Source organism: Nomascus leucogenys, chromosome 3, assembly GCF_006542625.1.
Source record: "Nomascus leucogenys isolate Asia chromosome 3, Asia_NLE_v1, whole genome shotgun sequence".
Taxonomy (NCBI): domain Eukaryota; kingdom Metazoa; phylum Chordata; class Mammalia; order Primates; family Hylobatidae; genus Nomascus; species Nomascus leucogenys.
The window spans coordinates 57,395,481-57,409,747 of NC_044383.1; the positions used below are offsets into that span (position 1 = coordinate 57,395,481).

Sequence of the window (14,267 nt, forward strand, 5' to 3'; positions counted from 1 at the left end):
TCAAATAACGCACTCATAAATGGCTGAAGAAAAAGGAAATTAAAACGAAAACACATACATATTAAACATAACTATGAGCTGTGACTGTTCAACAATTGGGCTTCAAGTAGTTTCACACCACTGGGCTAGGATAAAACATGCTCTGCTGGCATTTTCATCTGCCAAAATAGCCATTTGCAATTAAAAATTAAAACTGGCACTACTTCTTTGCAAGCAATTTTCAGAAGGCTGCTGGCTATCTTTCTTGTTTATAGTGTTTTTTTGTATCAGTCCTTCATTTCATTTTGAAATACCCTTTTCATTTTTTTCCTTTTAGGCTATCATATTCCCAGTACTAATAACACTTTTCAACATTTCTAATTGCAACATGGTCTTCAAGTACAATAGCATTGTTTAGATTTCTAAAGACTGATTAGAAGAGTATGAAACATTTTATATATCAGCACAGTATAAAGCAGTATAACTTCTACAAGACCTCTGTAGACTTAAATCAGTGATTTTTTAAAGGAATGCAGGGGCAAAAAGAATATGTAAACATCAGTCTCTACAGATATAAACTTAATTCAGAATAGAATATATATGTAAGTAGTAAAGTAATTCATTAGGTCTAATTGAGTCTGACACATAGAATGGCCAACAGAGTAAAATTCCATCTGCCACAAGGGAACTAATAGTGTATTTTGGAGATCTGGGGTGTCAGTAAATGAATCAGCATGTATGCATGGAGCATCTTTTATGTGACAGGCAGTGTTCTGGGTGCTGGTGATATAATAATGAATAAGACAGAAACCACTGCCTTCAAAGAATTGGGGGACAGGGGAGAGACAAGCAATAAACAGATCCTCCTCCAAGCAGAGGAGGAGTGATGTGTTCTGTTAAGTCTTTAGAAAGATCACTTTGGGCCAGGTATGTGGCTTATGCCTGTAATCCCAGCACTTTGGGAAGCTGAGGTGGGCAGATCACTTGAGATCAGGAGAATGAGACCAGCCTGGCCAACATAGCGAAACCCCGTCTCTACTAAAAATACAAAAACAATTAGCCAGGTATGGTGGCGCACGTCTGTAATCCCAGCTACTCAGGAGGCTGAGGCAGCAAAATCGCTTGAACTTGGGAAGCTGAGGTTGCAGTGAGCTGAGATCGCACCACTGCACTCCAGCCTGGGCAACGGAGTGAGGCTCCATCTCAAACAAACAAAAAGAAAGAAAGAAAGATAACTTTGGCTACTATGTAGCACAGAGACCTTGGGGATTTAGGAATTAAGTTAAAGCAACTAGTTAAGAGGCCACCCTCACACTCAGAGAAGAGGAAAGGAAATGATAAAAAGATCAGATTGCTTATTCCAAATACTCCTTCTCTTTTATGATAGTGTTTTAGACTCTCTACAGTATCCTCCACCACCTCGGATCACAGACACGATTGTGCCCATATCACAGATGAAGATTTGGAGACCCAGAAGTGTGGAATGACTTACAGAATTAATTAGTGGCAAAGCTACAAGCAAAGCACTAATCTCCTATTTCTAGTCCCATATCTTTTTTCTTTTAAATGAATCATCAGTATCTTACTTCTAAGAAAACTGAAAACACTTGGTAGTTCTTTCAGCTTCGGCTCACCCTGAAGCTCCTCTGTGGAAGGCTTATAAGGAAAATTATTTACTTACTCAATTAAGCAAGCATTTATAGAGAGACTACTAGAAGCAAGGCACCTTGTTAGGCACTTAATATTCAGAAATAAGTAGAAATTTCACTGTATGGAAGCTCGCTCTCATGTGGGAGAGACAGACCAAGTAGCCCACGGCGACAGTACGATGGGGGAAGCACCATTATAAAGACATTGGTAGAGGGCCATGGAACCTGAAACAAGGGGCACCTAACTCATCCTGGCAGAGGGAAGGGAACTGTTTGGAAATATGCCCAAGAGGAAGTAATCTTTGAACTGTACTTTGAAGAAACATTAGGAGTTTAATAGCAAGGGTGCAAGATGTGGGGAGAATCCAAGAAAACAGCATGAGCAAACACATGGTGGTGAGACACAGGGTGGAGCAGTGCAGTGAGGGTGGGGCTTAGAGTGCATATTAGAGGGGAGTAGCTATATAGGAGTCTATGCCCTGAGGGTCTTGTGTGAACTCTTCCAAGGAATCTGGAGTCTAACCTACACTACTGTGTCCATTTTCCCAAGTCTTAACCACTCCTCAGTCCACTTGAATCATATTTACGACCCTTAGCACTCCACTGAAGCTGCAGCAGCAAAGGCCACCAGTGGCCTCCTTCATAAGAAATCCAATGAAATCTTACCTAACTTTTCTAGTCCTTTCTGCAGCATTGGAAACTGCTGGCCATAACCTTTTTTCCATATGCATCTTCCTTTGCTTTCATGAAAATAAGATCTCCCGGATTTTCCCTTGGCCTTTGGGTTGCTGTAAAGCTTTTCCCAGGTTCTTCCATTGGCTCTTACTTTTTCATCCACTGCTTGGTGTTGGTGTTCCCCAGCGTCTGGCCTCCACTATGCCCTCGCTCACTCTATACATTCTTTGGACTATCTCATTTTTTCTACTCATTGCTTTAATTACCACAAAACTGACAGAGGCTTTCAAAGCTAAATATCTGGTTAGATATTTAGATTAAACTCCAGATTTGTAAGTGATTCCATTCATTTAAAAATATTTTATTGAGTGTTATCTATGTGCCAGAAACAGTTCTGGTTGCTGATCTAACATGGTTGGAAATAGACTGTGCCTTGTTCACTGCTATGTTCCCACCACTTAAAATCTCCACCTGAATGACTCAAAAATATGTAAAGCCCATCATGTTCAAATCCGAACCCATTATATTCACCAGAATATGTGCCCTTCACTCTTTGTCCCATATATTAGTGAATGGCACTTCCATTCCTCAAATCAACCAAGTCAGAATCATCTTCCTCATACCACATGTCAGACTGGTGAAAACAATCTGAAAATTTTATCCCCTTAACATTTCTTTGCTTAAACTCCTCCTTCTCATCTCCACAGTTACTGCCTTAGTTCCTTAGGCAATCATCTCTCGCCTTTCCAGTATGATCCACAGCATATAGTCGATAATCAACAGGCATTCACAGAATAAGTTTATGAATAAATGAATGCAACAATGAATGGAAAACCTGCACAATCGGTGTCATCTCCTTATAGGCCATATTGACTCCATTTTGCACTCCAATTTATTTGCTGAACTAATGAAAGGCAGATCTTTCCCAAATTTATATCTGATTATGTCATTCCCCTGATTATCACCATTCAATGACCACTACTGCCTACAGGATAAATACCAGATTCTATGGTCAGCATCTGAAGCTATCCAAGAGATTGGTGACTTGCCTTTTGCTCTACCACCGTTTCTTGTGGCTTTCCTCACCCTGAAAATACTTAACAGTACCTAGAATTACTGTGCTGATTCACAACTCCATATCTTTACTCAAGCTGTTTTCTCTGTCAAGATTGTTCATTCCCTCCTGCTGTGCTCACCTGAAAATTAACTACTCATTTGTGGAAACTCAGCTTACACCTCACTTCCCCTTTGAAGCCTGTGCTGACTTTTCTGCCCAGGCTTCACTTCTTTTTCTTTTCTCATGTCACTTTGTAACCTCTCTCTCTAAGCACACCAATAACATTGTTTCACACTTGTTCACAGGCTTGTAGTAGTCCCTTGCTGGCGTCTTTTCCTTCCTCCAGAGTGAAGGCCTTTGCCTTGTTAATTTGGGAATTAGCACATATTACACACTCCAATAATTGTAGATGGATAAATAGATGAAGGAGTAGATGATGAGAGTCATGGAAATATTTTAGGCAAGGGATGATATGATAAGATTTGCATTTTACGAACAATACTATGATGTTAGAGCAGAGAGAAGGCTCAGAACAGAAACCAGATGATCAGGCAGGAGAATATTACAAATCATCTAATGGAGACGTAAGAAACAGAATGGAATAGAAGTAGTAAAGAAGAAAAGGGAATGTATTTGAAAAATACCTATAAAGTAAACAAACAGTATTTAATGACCTTTTGTCTGACCAGAGGGAGTAAGTATGAGAAAAAGGATGACTTCAGAGCTCCTAGCTTGGGTGACTTCTTCTTGTCTCCTTGTTTAATATCTATAAGTTCACATCCATAGCATTAAGTCAGGCAAAGATACATTAGGCAAAGTGATCAATTACATGTATCTGCAACACCGTTTCCCATGTAACTTCTCAGAACCACATTTGCTGCATCAAGGCAAATTTGTATACGAAGCCCCATCCTGTGTTCCTCTACTACCCTCATTATTCTTCAAAATTTTCCTTAAACAAGGAGGAATTAAAAAGGGACAAACAACATTCAAGGAAATGTGTCACCTCATGTTTGAATAGCACACTAGTAAAATGAAGAAAAGTTGAAGATAGGAAATATGGCTGTCTGGTAAATCCTAAAGAATAGTAAGGGCAAGGATCTCCTAATCTCCACTAATTTATAAAGTTTAAGGGAAAATATTTGAAGTAGGTCATCCCTTGCTCTGTCCAGCCATCCTATCAATAGGCTAGGATATGTACTCTTGAAAAGACATTTTATAACCCTACAATACCATTATAATAATTATTTTTGCATAAATAATAGAAATTTATATTTACCTCAAGCATAACTTTAAACATGCTTTTCTTGTTTCTTGGCAGTGAAAACACTGGTCGACCAAGTAAATTCACCCCTGAAGTACCTCATTAATCACAGTGCACTTGTTCTTGGCAAGAACCTTAATATGCTACAAATACTGTTATTAAAATAAGATTTGGGGATTCCCAGGCTGGCAGGGAATTAGTTAGTTACACCTCTCTTGAAATTATTTTATTGGGGTCTAGTTAAACTTACAGCATAAAGCAACTTCGATAAATGAATGTAATGTGTAAAGTCTGGCTATTCTAAAGCTCATTTAAAATCACAAGCAGCAACTGCCAAAGATGGCCTCTTTCCTGCGGGTCTGCTTAGTTGTGCACAATCCTCCCAGAAGATGATACTATCCATTCCCTCTTTGTGCTAATGTGGATATAGCACCCCTATCTAATTGCTGAGGCATTGCAGTTTGAGACTCCAAAATGTATAACGTAAAACTTCACATTTGCTACATCTATTAAGTACACAATTTATTTCCTGTCTACTACTAAAGATACTGCTAGACTGATAAAGCTTGGTAGATAGAGAAGTATCCAAACTTGAACCTTTGGAAAAATCATTTATCAATGTTTTAAAATTCTGTAAGTCCATACAAACCTGTTAACACCAACACATGGAAAAGAAAATGTTGCGTTGCAAGTTCTCATTCACGTTCAAGAACAAGTTAGGAGATGCAAAGTATGTGCACCAACCAAGGCTTTCTTTAACTCTCTCTGAATATACAATGCATAATATAAAAAAAAGAAAGGCTAGAAATGTTTTGAGCATACTGTTGTAAAGAAAAAATCATAACCTATACAGTATATATATTTGCTACCAAATTGAGCATCATAATTGCTAAATTATTTTAGTATATTCTGACAGGTCAAAATAATTTACCAGGCCTATTAAGTAATATGTTTAATTATATATCAGGTCAGAGGAGATTAACATGAAAAGTGTCAGTTGCATTTCTCTATCATTATCCTAACCACATTTAAATAAATGTGAATTTTACATAAAAGTTATACTTTTTGATGTAATAATGATGCAACACAACCGTTCTCCTTGTGTGCATTGTAAAACGGAAAGTTGGCTGGAATATTCTGCCTAATGCTACATGTTCACATCAATCTGGGACTGTAAAATTTTCCAGACACCAGAGCCCCACAGATTGTAGACTCCACCAATTTCCTGACTCCTATGTGGTTGAATTCCAGGTTCACCTAGTTACAAAACCAGCCCTTCTTCCACGTTATTTCAAAACACGTTTCTGGTGTTGATGCTAATTCTACATCCCAGGAGAGAGCTATGTATGGATGACACAACTTATTTCTAAAAGAAACCTAGTCCGTGTGCTCAAAACTTATTTTACTAGGAAACAAGGAATGTATCAGGGAGTATCTGCAACTTTCTCTACTGGTCTTCTAAGGTTGATGTCTTTATATTTCATCTTAACAAAAAAGAAGCAGAAATAATAATACTAAAAAAAGAGGAAGCAAAAGGAGAAGAGGAAGAAAAAAAGAATTAGACACAAGGTAACATTATAAAAACAACCTTAAAATGCCCAGATGAACGTAACTCTAATAGGAGACTGAATGAATGGACTTTGTGGGAAAAACAGTAGTAAACTTTAAAGCCACTGAAAGGTTTTAAATGCCTAAGGGAAAAATAAACATTTGCTTCCAATCATTTTCTCATTAAGCATTCTCTGCTAGATGGAGAAGGCTTACTTTACACACACACACACACACACCACACACACACACACACACTTTGACTCCGCGCCACAAATGGGGACTTAACCCACTGCCTGTTCTCTGTCCAAGGCGACCCATTCGCGCTTCTGCTATCGCACCTCTGCCCGCGTTCCTGCGCCCCAGGTTCCCCGCTGCAGCGCGGGAGCGTTGCTTCGCCTGGCCTGCTGGCCTCCTCTAGACCTTAGCCACCTTCTCCGTGGCAGGAAGGGCTACATGCACTGACAGATTTTCCGTTGGTGGTGGCTGGGTGGTGGCGAGGCGTGTTTCCGGGCGCACTTAAAACCTAGCAGCTCTCTCCAAGTAGCAGCTTCCCCTACTCCGCCCCTAGGACTGAGGACCTAGCCCTCGGTGCCCCCTCACTCCTCCCCGTCCTACCCCGCCATGACCTCCTAACCTCTCCAATATACTCTCAAGCCTCACACGGGCGCCTGTCCTCCCTTTGCATTCCCTAGCTCCCGGGCGCCCCGTTCGGTTGAAGTTTACGTATCTTGGGACCTAATTGCTCCCAATTATCCGCGCAGCCTAAGTCCCGCGTCTGCCTGGCTCTCGCCCCGGGAGCCTGAAGCTACCGGGCAGTTCATTGGGTGTCCTCGGGGAAAAGGTTCAAGCTGTAGAGATGAAAGAAGTGGGGCTGGGGGAGGGGAGAGGCTCCAGAAGGAAGACCACAAACACGTGCGAAGAAATAAAAGCCACCACGTGTGCACGCGCGCGGGGCCCAAGGGCGCGAGCGCGGAGCACGCCCCAGGGGGCCAGGGACAGGGGTCCCCTGGAGCAGGCATAGCAGGGGGCGCGGGTACTCACACGAAAGCGTGGTAGATGAACGCCCAGCCGCGGGGTCTCTCCAGCACGTTGTACAGGTAGTTCTGCACCCGCCGGTACTTGACGTTGCGCCGGCAGCTCTGGCTACTCGTGTAAGAGAGCGGCTTCCCCAGCAGGCTCATCCGGGCCCCCTGCTTGCCCCGGCGGCTCTCCCTCAGGCCACCGCCGCCGCCCCCGAGCGTGGCCGCGCGGGTGCCCAGCAGTAGCAGGCCGTCGCCCCTGGCGGCTGCCGAGTTCAGCAGCACCCTGCCCCGGCCCGACTCCACATCCTTCATGCCGCTGCCCAAGCGCCCCCCGCCCGCCGCCGCCGCCGCTGCGCCGCTCTTCACCCAGAGCCCGGCGGCGCCGCCCTCCTCTCCTCCCGCGTGGTGGCGGGGCATGGCATCACCACGGGCACCGCGAGGGGGCCGCCAGCGCCTGCGGCGGGGGCAGCGGCCTCATGTGCGCCGGCGGGTTTCAAGGAGGAAGCCGGCGGCCGACGGGGCGCCCGCCAGCCAGAGACCTCTGAGCCGGGGGCGGGGAAGCAGGCAGCCAGCAAACCGTCCGGGCTTCGGGGCGGGAAAGGAGGGGCTGCAAAGGAGGCCGAGGAGTCCCAATTTCTAACAGCCTTTAGCTTCGAATTCTAAATCCGGACCTGTTTGGGGCGTCGCTTTGAGAGGGTTTCTCTTGCTCCCTCATTCCCGCGACTACCACTCCCTCCTTCCCAAAGTGCCCCCGGGGATAGAGTGGGGGAGTGCGGGGCGCTCCGAGGCGCGCTCCCACGCGCGCACACACAGCCCCAGGCTTCCCCTTCCCTCTCTCCACTCCCCACTCCCTGCAGCGAACCGGCCCCAGAAGCCCCTCTCCGAGGCGCGAGTTCGGTTTGGTTCTGGCAGGGGCTTTGCAGCTGTCCGGAAGGTGAAGTCAGCCTTGTGTCCTGAGGAGAAACTGGAGATGCAGGTCGCTGTGCCCTCCCGCTGCTACGTCGCTGCGCCGGATCCTGCCATCCTTCCGCAAGGGGTGAGAGCGGGAACAGCCCTGCCCTGCCCTCCAGGTATTAGCTAGCCTGGAGGCTGGAGCGCAAGGTAACGCTCCGGGAAGTGGCACTCGGGTCCCCGCACACGGGCGAGTCCTCAGCAGTTCAGTGGACAGACCCGAAGGACGCGGCTGCCAAGTCCGCGAGGCAAGGACCAGGCATCTTCTCGCGCCTCACTCCAGCCTGCGGACTGTGACTTTCCATCCCAGTATCAGACAACAAGCCCGCGAGTAACTGAACATCCTTTCCAGTCCATGGGTGGAGTGTGGATGGAAAGGGCGTAAAACTCCAAAGTGGCTCCTCCGCGGTGAGCGAGCTGCCCCGGGGCTCTGCCTGACTGCAGCGCGAAGCCTGGGAGAACAAACCCAGTTCCCTCCGTCAAGAAATTTCCATTTAAGTCGGAGAAAGTCATATGATTGAGAAGTTCGGCAGCGGCAGCGAGGACCCCAGTGTCTGGGAAAGAAAACCTGGAGGATGGGGTGTCCAGGACGCCGGCTTCTCGGGGTTTCGACCCCACCCACCTTATGTTGTAACATACAAGCTTAGAGACCTGTTGCAAGGAACAACTGACTGGGTCTTCCACCACCTCTGGCACCCGGTTGGCCCAAAGCCCATGCGCCCTTGACAGAGAGAGAGGCCACGGTGCCACTGTCCGCGGCCTCTGGCCTTCAGAAACAGTGTATTACAAAGAAAAGGCAGTTTAAACCTCACATTCAGCATAGGGAAAACTGAAGGGTGCCAGGCTTGGGGACTTCTTCCAACAGAGTGGCTCTTCCCCAAATATGAAAGAAAACAATCATCAAATTAAATTGAAGGGAAAACTAAGCTTCCACCACAAAGACATAGCAGAGAGTTGCAAGGTGGATTCCTTAGGGCCTTTTCCTTTCCTAAGGCTAAAACAATGCTAAGGCAAAAGTCTTCTTGCAGCTGTCTCCGCCCCTCCGAGATAAATACTTTCCCAATTCTCCTCCACCCTGTACACACACCCACGCCCGCGGCAGCTGATTTCTGTCTTCTGCAATACCTCGATTTAAATGCTTTGCTATTACTCTTTATTATCACTATAATTTGTGTGAAGCCCTCTCGCCTGCTCCTGGTCACCAGCAGGAGCCTGCTTCCCTCCCTCCTTCCCCCCAAGCCTCTGGGCAGCAGCAGCTAGCTGGGAGCTCTGTGCAGCTGGCGGCGACGCCATGTGACTGTGAGCCGAGCACCATCACCCAGAGTCACTCGCTAGCTTTCCCCTAATACACTTCACACCCACGCACTGTGGAGGTGCGAGAGAGGTTGCTCCGTGCGGTGCTATTCGAGGCAGATGCAGAGAGCGCCCTGGAGTAAGCTCTCCAATCCTAGAGCTGCGCGGGACCCTGACTGAAGGCGGAGGGGGTGGGAGGGGGGTGCTGTTGCTATATTTAGACTCCCTATGGAGTTTCTGTGCAGGGACTTTCAGGGTGAAAGATCTAGAGACTTAAAATGACTCGTGTGCCCGCTTTAAACGTCAAAATCTTGGCCTTTCTGCAAGCAGTAAAACGAAAACCACTTCCTCTTAACTTAGCTGTTTTCCTTGTTGCAGAGTTCTACTTTCGCTGGGTAGGTAAAGTCACTTCCATCTCTCTGGCGCGGCTGGGCCCCGCGTGCAGGCAAGAAGTCTCAGGAAGGCAGGACACAGGGACACGTTTCCCTGGAAGACAGCCAGCTGTTTAATTTCTAAGTGATGCTTTTCTGGGGAAGCAGCATTAATTCTAGTGAAACTGTGTTATTGATTAAGCAAATGCCATTTAAGCTTAATTAAAAAAAAAAAAAAGACCCGGTTACTGGTGGCGGTTTTGAGCTGCTGAGAAAGACCTTTCACTTAGTCTTCTAGAGTAACCGCCATTTGGATATACAGCCCAGAAAAAGAGGACCCGCTCAAGTTTTCGTGGGTAGTGTGAGAGTTACTAGGAATCCAACAACCTGGCTTCCTAGTTCACTGTTCCTTCCACCAATCAATCTGCATCTCCAGCAGAGGATGGATAAAATAGCAAACAGTTCTGGGGTTTTGTATCAATCTCTGACGGCTTCCATTGGGAAAGACTGGCTTAGCTGAAGCTCTAACCATCCTATCTTTCAATGCCCAGGAAGAAAAAGCCAAGTGAGGCTGTGCCAGCCCCTCCTACAAGAGTCTCTGTTTGCACCTTGCTTTATTTGCTACCTGCTAACTTCCCTCAAAAGACGGGAATTAACTTTGGAGAAAATAAGGTGTTTGTGATTAAGCTTTGTTGTTGTTCCTTTGAATACAGACGTTGCTAGGAAACTGCCTTTTATTAGTTCGTTTTGCTGAAATATTAAAATTCAAATTTAGAAAAGAGGATAGGCATACTGAGCAGTGAGTAAAACAACAGTGTACATTCTATGCATTATAATTACATTAGAGCATTATGAAGAGGCAGAGGTAAAGGCAAATGTTAACTGCTAGTGTAAAGTATGTGAGTTGATTGGTCCTCCCCATCTTTTGAGATGTGTTTGCTTTTACTCATTCATTCTCTTAAGATGCTTGCCTGAAATTTATGACCTTGGAAACATTTTCTGAGGATATGGTTTCAATTGAACATAGTTTCTAGAGATATTTTATTTCAGTGTGTTTCTTTTTCTTTTTTGGAGATGGGGTCTTGCTGTGTTGCCCAGGCTGGTCACCAACTCCTGAACTCAAGCAATTCTTCCACCTCAGCCTCTCAAAGTGCTGGGATTACAGGCATGAGCCACTGCCCCTGGCCTCAGTGTGTTTTCTATCCCATTGTATTATTCTTCTGAAAGGTACTCTGAAATAATAATATTTAAAATTCTATACATGAGCTAGAGATGCACAAAAAAAAGACTTTCAATGCCCGTAAGAGGGGCAGAATAACTGGATCTGGACGAGTTTCACAAAGCATCAATGACCCATTACTCTCCCACTTTCCTTCTTCTTCATGCCTATCCATTTTCTCATTTGCCCCATCTCCTGCTACAAGATACGCTCTTTAGTAGCCACTCATTAGTGATATGGATGCATTTTGATCCAGTGTGAAATTCCTAGGCTAATCAGACAGGGAATGATAAATAGAACTCTTAAACCCTATAATAAAAAGGAAATGCATGTGACGTGAGTCTGCTTGGGAAAATAATGAAGGGGCAAATATAAAACTAAAAAAGTAGAAAATAATCAACAAAAATAAAATGCACTAATGGAAAAATGGAAATTCATGATTGGCTGCTGTTTAATGATGTGCACAGGGCTCAGCAATTTGCCTTGTAAGCTTAGGGGTAGAACTGAAGTCTTCAGACTCCTGAATAGGAGTCCCTTTAAGCTACACCACCCTTCTCCTTAGCTTTTATTTCCTTCCAATGAGGCCATAACCAAACCAATAAGCATAGCAGCTATATTGCATTTCATAGACATCATAACCATTGGTTCAGTAAACGTATTTATCTCCTACTATTATTTTAAATGTATCAGCATAATATACCATTTGTTTTGATCAGTCATCAACAATTCTTATCTCTAAGAGATATGATACAAACTTTTCACGCTGTTTCTTCAACAAGCAGAAATTAATCAGAGAACCCAGGACAACATCAGAGATCATATGAGCCTCACCAGACTGCATGAGAGTCATAACACAGTAGGAGTCCCAGGCCTACCTCACATGGCAAATGGGACATTGTTCTTCAGAATAGCCTCTGCCCCAGGGATGCAGAAAGGAGGTGGGCGTGAATGAGTGTGGCTGTAAGGAGAGGCTGGTAGAGAAATCATGCGGAAAGGGCTCAACAAATTCTCACCATTTTTATTCCAGCAGCTAACAAAATTACTGTTTCTAGGAATTACTGAAATATTGTGCTGATCACAATTGTTGAAGCAAAATAATAGCAAATACTTATCATGTGTTTTGTATGTGTTAGGCTCTGTGGTTTACAATAATTATTTCAGGCCGGATGTGGTAGCTCACGCCTGTAATCCCAGCATTTTGGGAGGCCGAAGTGGGTGGATCACTTGAGATCAGGAGTTCAAGACCAGCCTGGCCAACACGGTGAAACCCGTCTCTACTAAAAAATACAAAAATTAGCTGGGCGTGGTGGCAGGTGCCTGTAATCCCAGCTACTCAGGAGGCTTAGGCATGAGAATCGTTTGAACCTGGGAAGTGGAAGTTGTAGTGAGCCAAGATGGTGCCACTACACTCTAGCCTGGGCAACAGAGTGTGAGACTGTGTTTCAAAATAAAAGAAAAGAAAATAAATTTCACTTAATTGTGACAATAGTTTCATAAGTTGGCACTACAATCATATGCAATTAATAGGGGCAGAAACTGAGGTGTAGACAAGTTAATTTTTTTTAAACTAAAAATTAGCTGAGGCAGGGCAAAAACAGAACCAAAACTAGGTTTTTAACATCTACATCAGCTTTTGAATAAAAAATACGTAGCCTATTATTGTGTATTAATAATCTTAATGGGTTTTGTTACAAATGAAAAGTACTGGAAAGTTTCTATTGGTTATCTTGGAGGAGGATTTGAGGTTTTATTCTAAACACAGAAATAGCTTCAATATTTCTCTTCACTTTTCCTGTGGAAGTAGGAGTTTCCTGCATAGATACTCTTCTGCGCTGAAATTTTAAAAATAGTCCCAAGTCTCATAGTATCAATTTCTTGAAATTGTATTTACATTTTAATCTTCTTCTTAATGCTATTCTCAGCTTTATTTATAAAACCCTGTTAATCATATTTGGCCGTACCTGATTTCATTTTTTCTGACATGTTAATATGTCAGCACTGCTCTCTATCTTTTAGCCAACTATTTAAACATATCTCTCTGGGAATAATAGAGTTACTTGAACTTTTTAAGATCCATATATTTATAAACTGTGTGAAGAGGTTGCCACAGAAGGCAAACATCTCTTTTAAGCTAGTGTACCAGAAAATTCTGTTACTAGTTTGTGCCCCCTAGTGGTACTGACATTTTACCATTGTTTTTTAAAAGGAAATTAAGAAAGCTTCTTTTACAAAGTTCTCAAAACTTATTACTCTCTTCAACAAGTAATCTTTAACTATGATGTGTCAGCTACCTGGAGTGGTGCAAAGATGAAAGACAGTCCTGATTCTTCTTATGTTCATAGACTAGTGGGGGAGATGGATAAATGAGCAAGTAATTATAACATGGTGATGAGTTCACAGAGGTTTGCACAGAATGTTATAGAAGATACAGAGGTTCCTAAAGAATGTAATAGCTGAGCTAAGTCTTGAGGAATAACTAGACTTTGGTGAAGACATGAGGGATAACTCAAAGAGAAAACATTTGAGAAGATGTGACGGAGTCTTGCTCTGTCGCCCAGGCTGGAGTGCAGGCACAGTCTCAGCTCACTGCAACCTCCACCTCCCAGGTTCAAATGATTCTCCTGCTTCAGCCCCCGAGTAGCTCGGACTACAGGCACATGCCACCACACCCAGGTAATTTTTGTATTTTTATTGGAAACAGGGTTTCACTATGTTGGCCAGTCTGGTGTTGAACTCCTCACCTCAGATGATCCGCCCACCTTGGCCTCCCAAAGCGTTGGAATTACAGATGTGAGCCACCACACCCAGCCAGAGAAGATGTGAAATTTTGAGAGCTGATCGTACTTTGAGAATAACAAGTAGTTGGATTCTACTGAAGCTCAGTGGCTTTTGGAGGTGCAGCTATAAGCAGGAGGCAGCAGGAGTAAGACAAGGGCTATATGACAAAGTCTTCGCAAGAACGTTGCATTTTATCCTGACGTGAGTGGGGAGAGCCACGAAGAATGTTAAGCCAGAAACACTACGTGTCGCTACTTCTACTTTCAGAAAAGGCTTGATATGGATTGCACACCCACAAGTGGCACACACTGTTCCAAGTGGAGACTCAAAGATGAAAACGATACAGTGTCTATGCTATAGGTTTGTGAAGCTACCAATCCATGGACAGATGTTAAGCCTAACTTCCAATTTAGGTACAAATATCTGAGTAAATGATGGTGTCGTTTACTCAATCAGTA

General features: G+C 44.1%; 1 protein-coding gene across 2 annotated transcripts in view; it reads right to left on the reverse strand.

The window, feature by feature from the left end:
- KCNQ5 (potassium voltage-gated channel subfamily Q member 5) overlaps window positions 1-8,644 on the reverse strand; it is a 571,663-nt gene extending 563,019 nt beyond the window's left edge. Inside the window, exon 1 of one of the 2 annotated variants that reach the window (XM_003271108.3) lies at window positions 7,217-8,644. In XM_003271108.3, coding sequence (XP_003271156.2) covers window positions 7,217-7,614 — 398 coding nt within the window. In that variant the 5' untranslated portion in view covers window positions 7,615-8,644. Of the gene's footprint in view, window positions 1-5,273; window positions 6,395-7,216 lie in introns of those variants that run through there. The other variant, XM_030809332.1, reaches the window with a different exon arrangement.
- Between the last annotated feature and the right edge of the window lie 5,623 nt (window positions 8,645-14,267).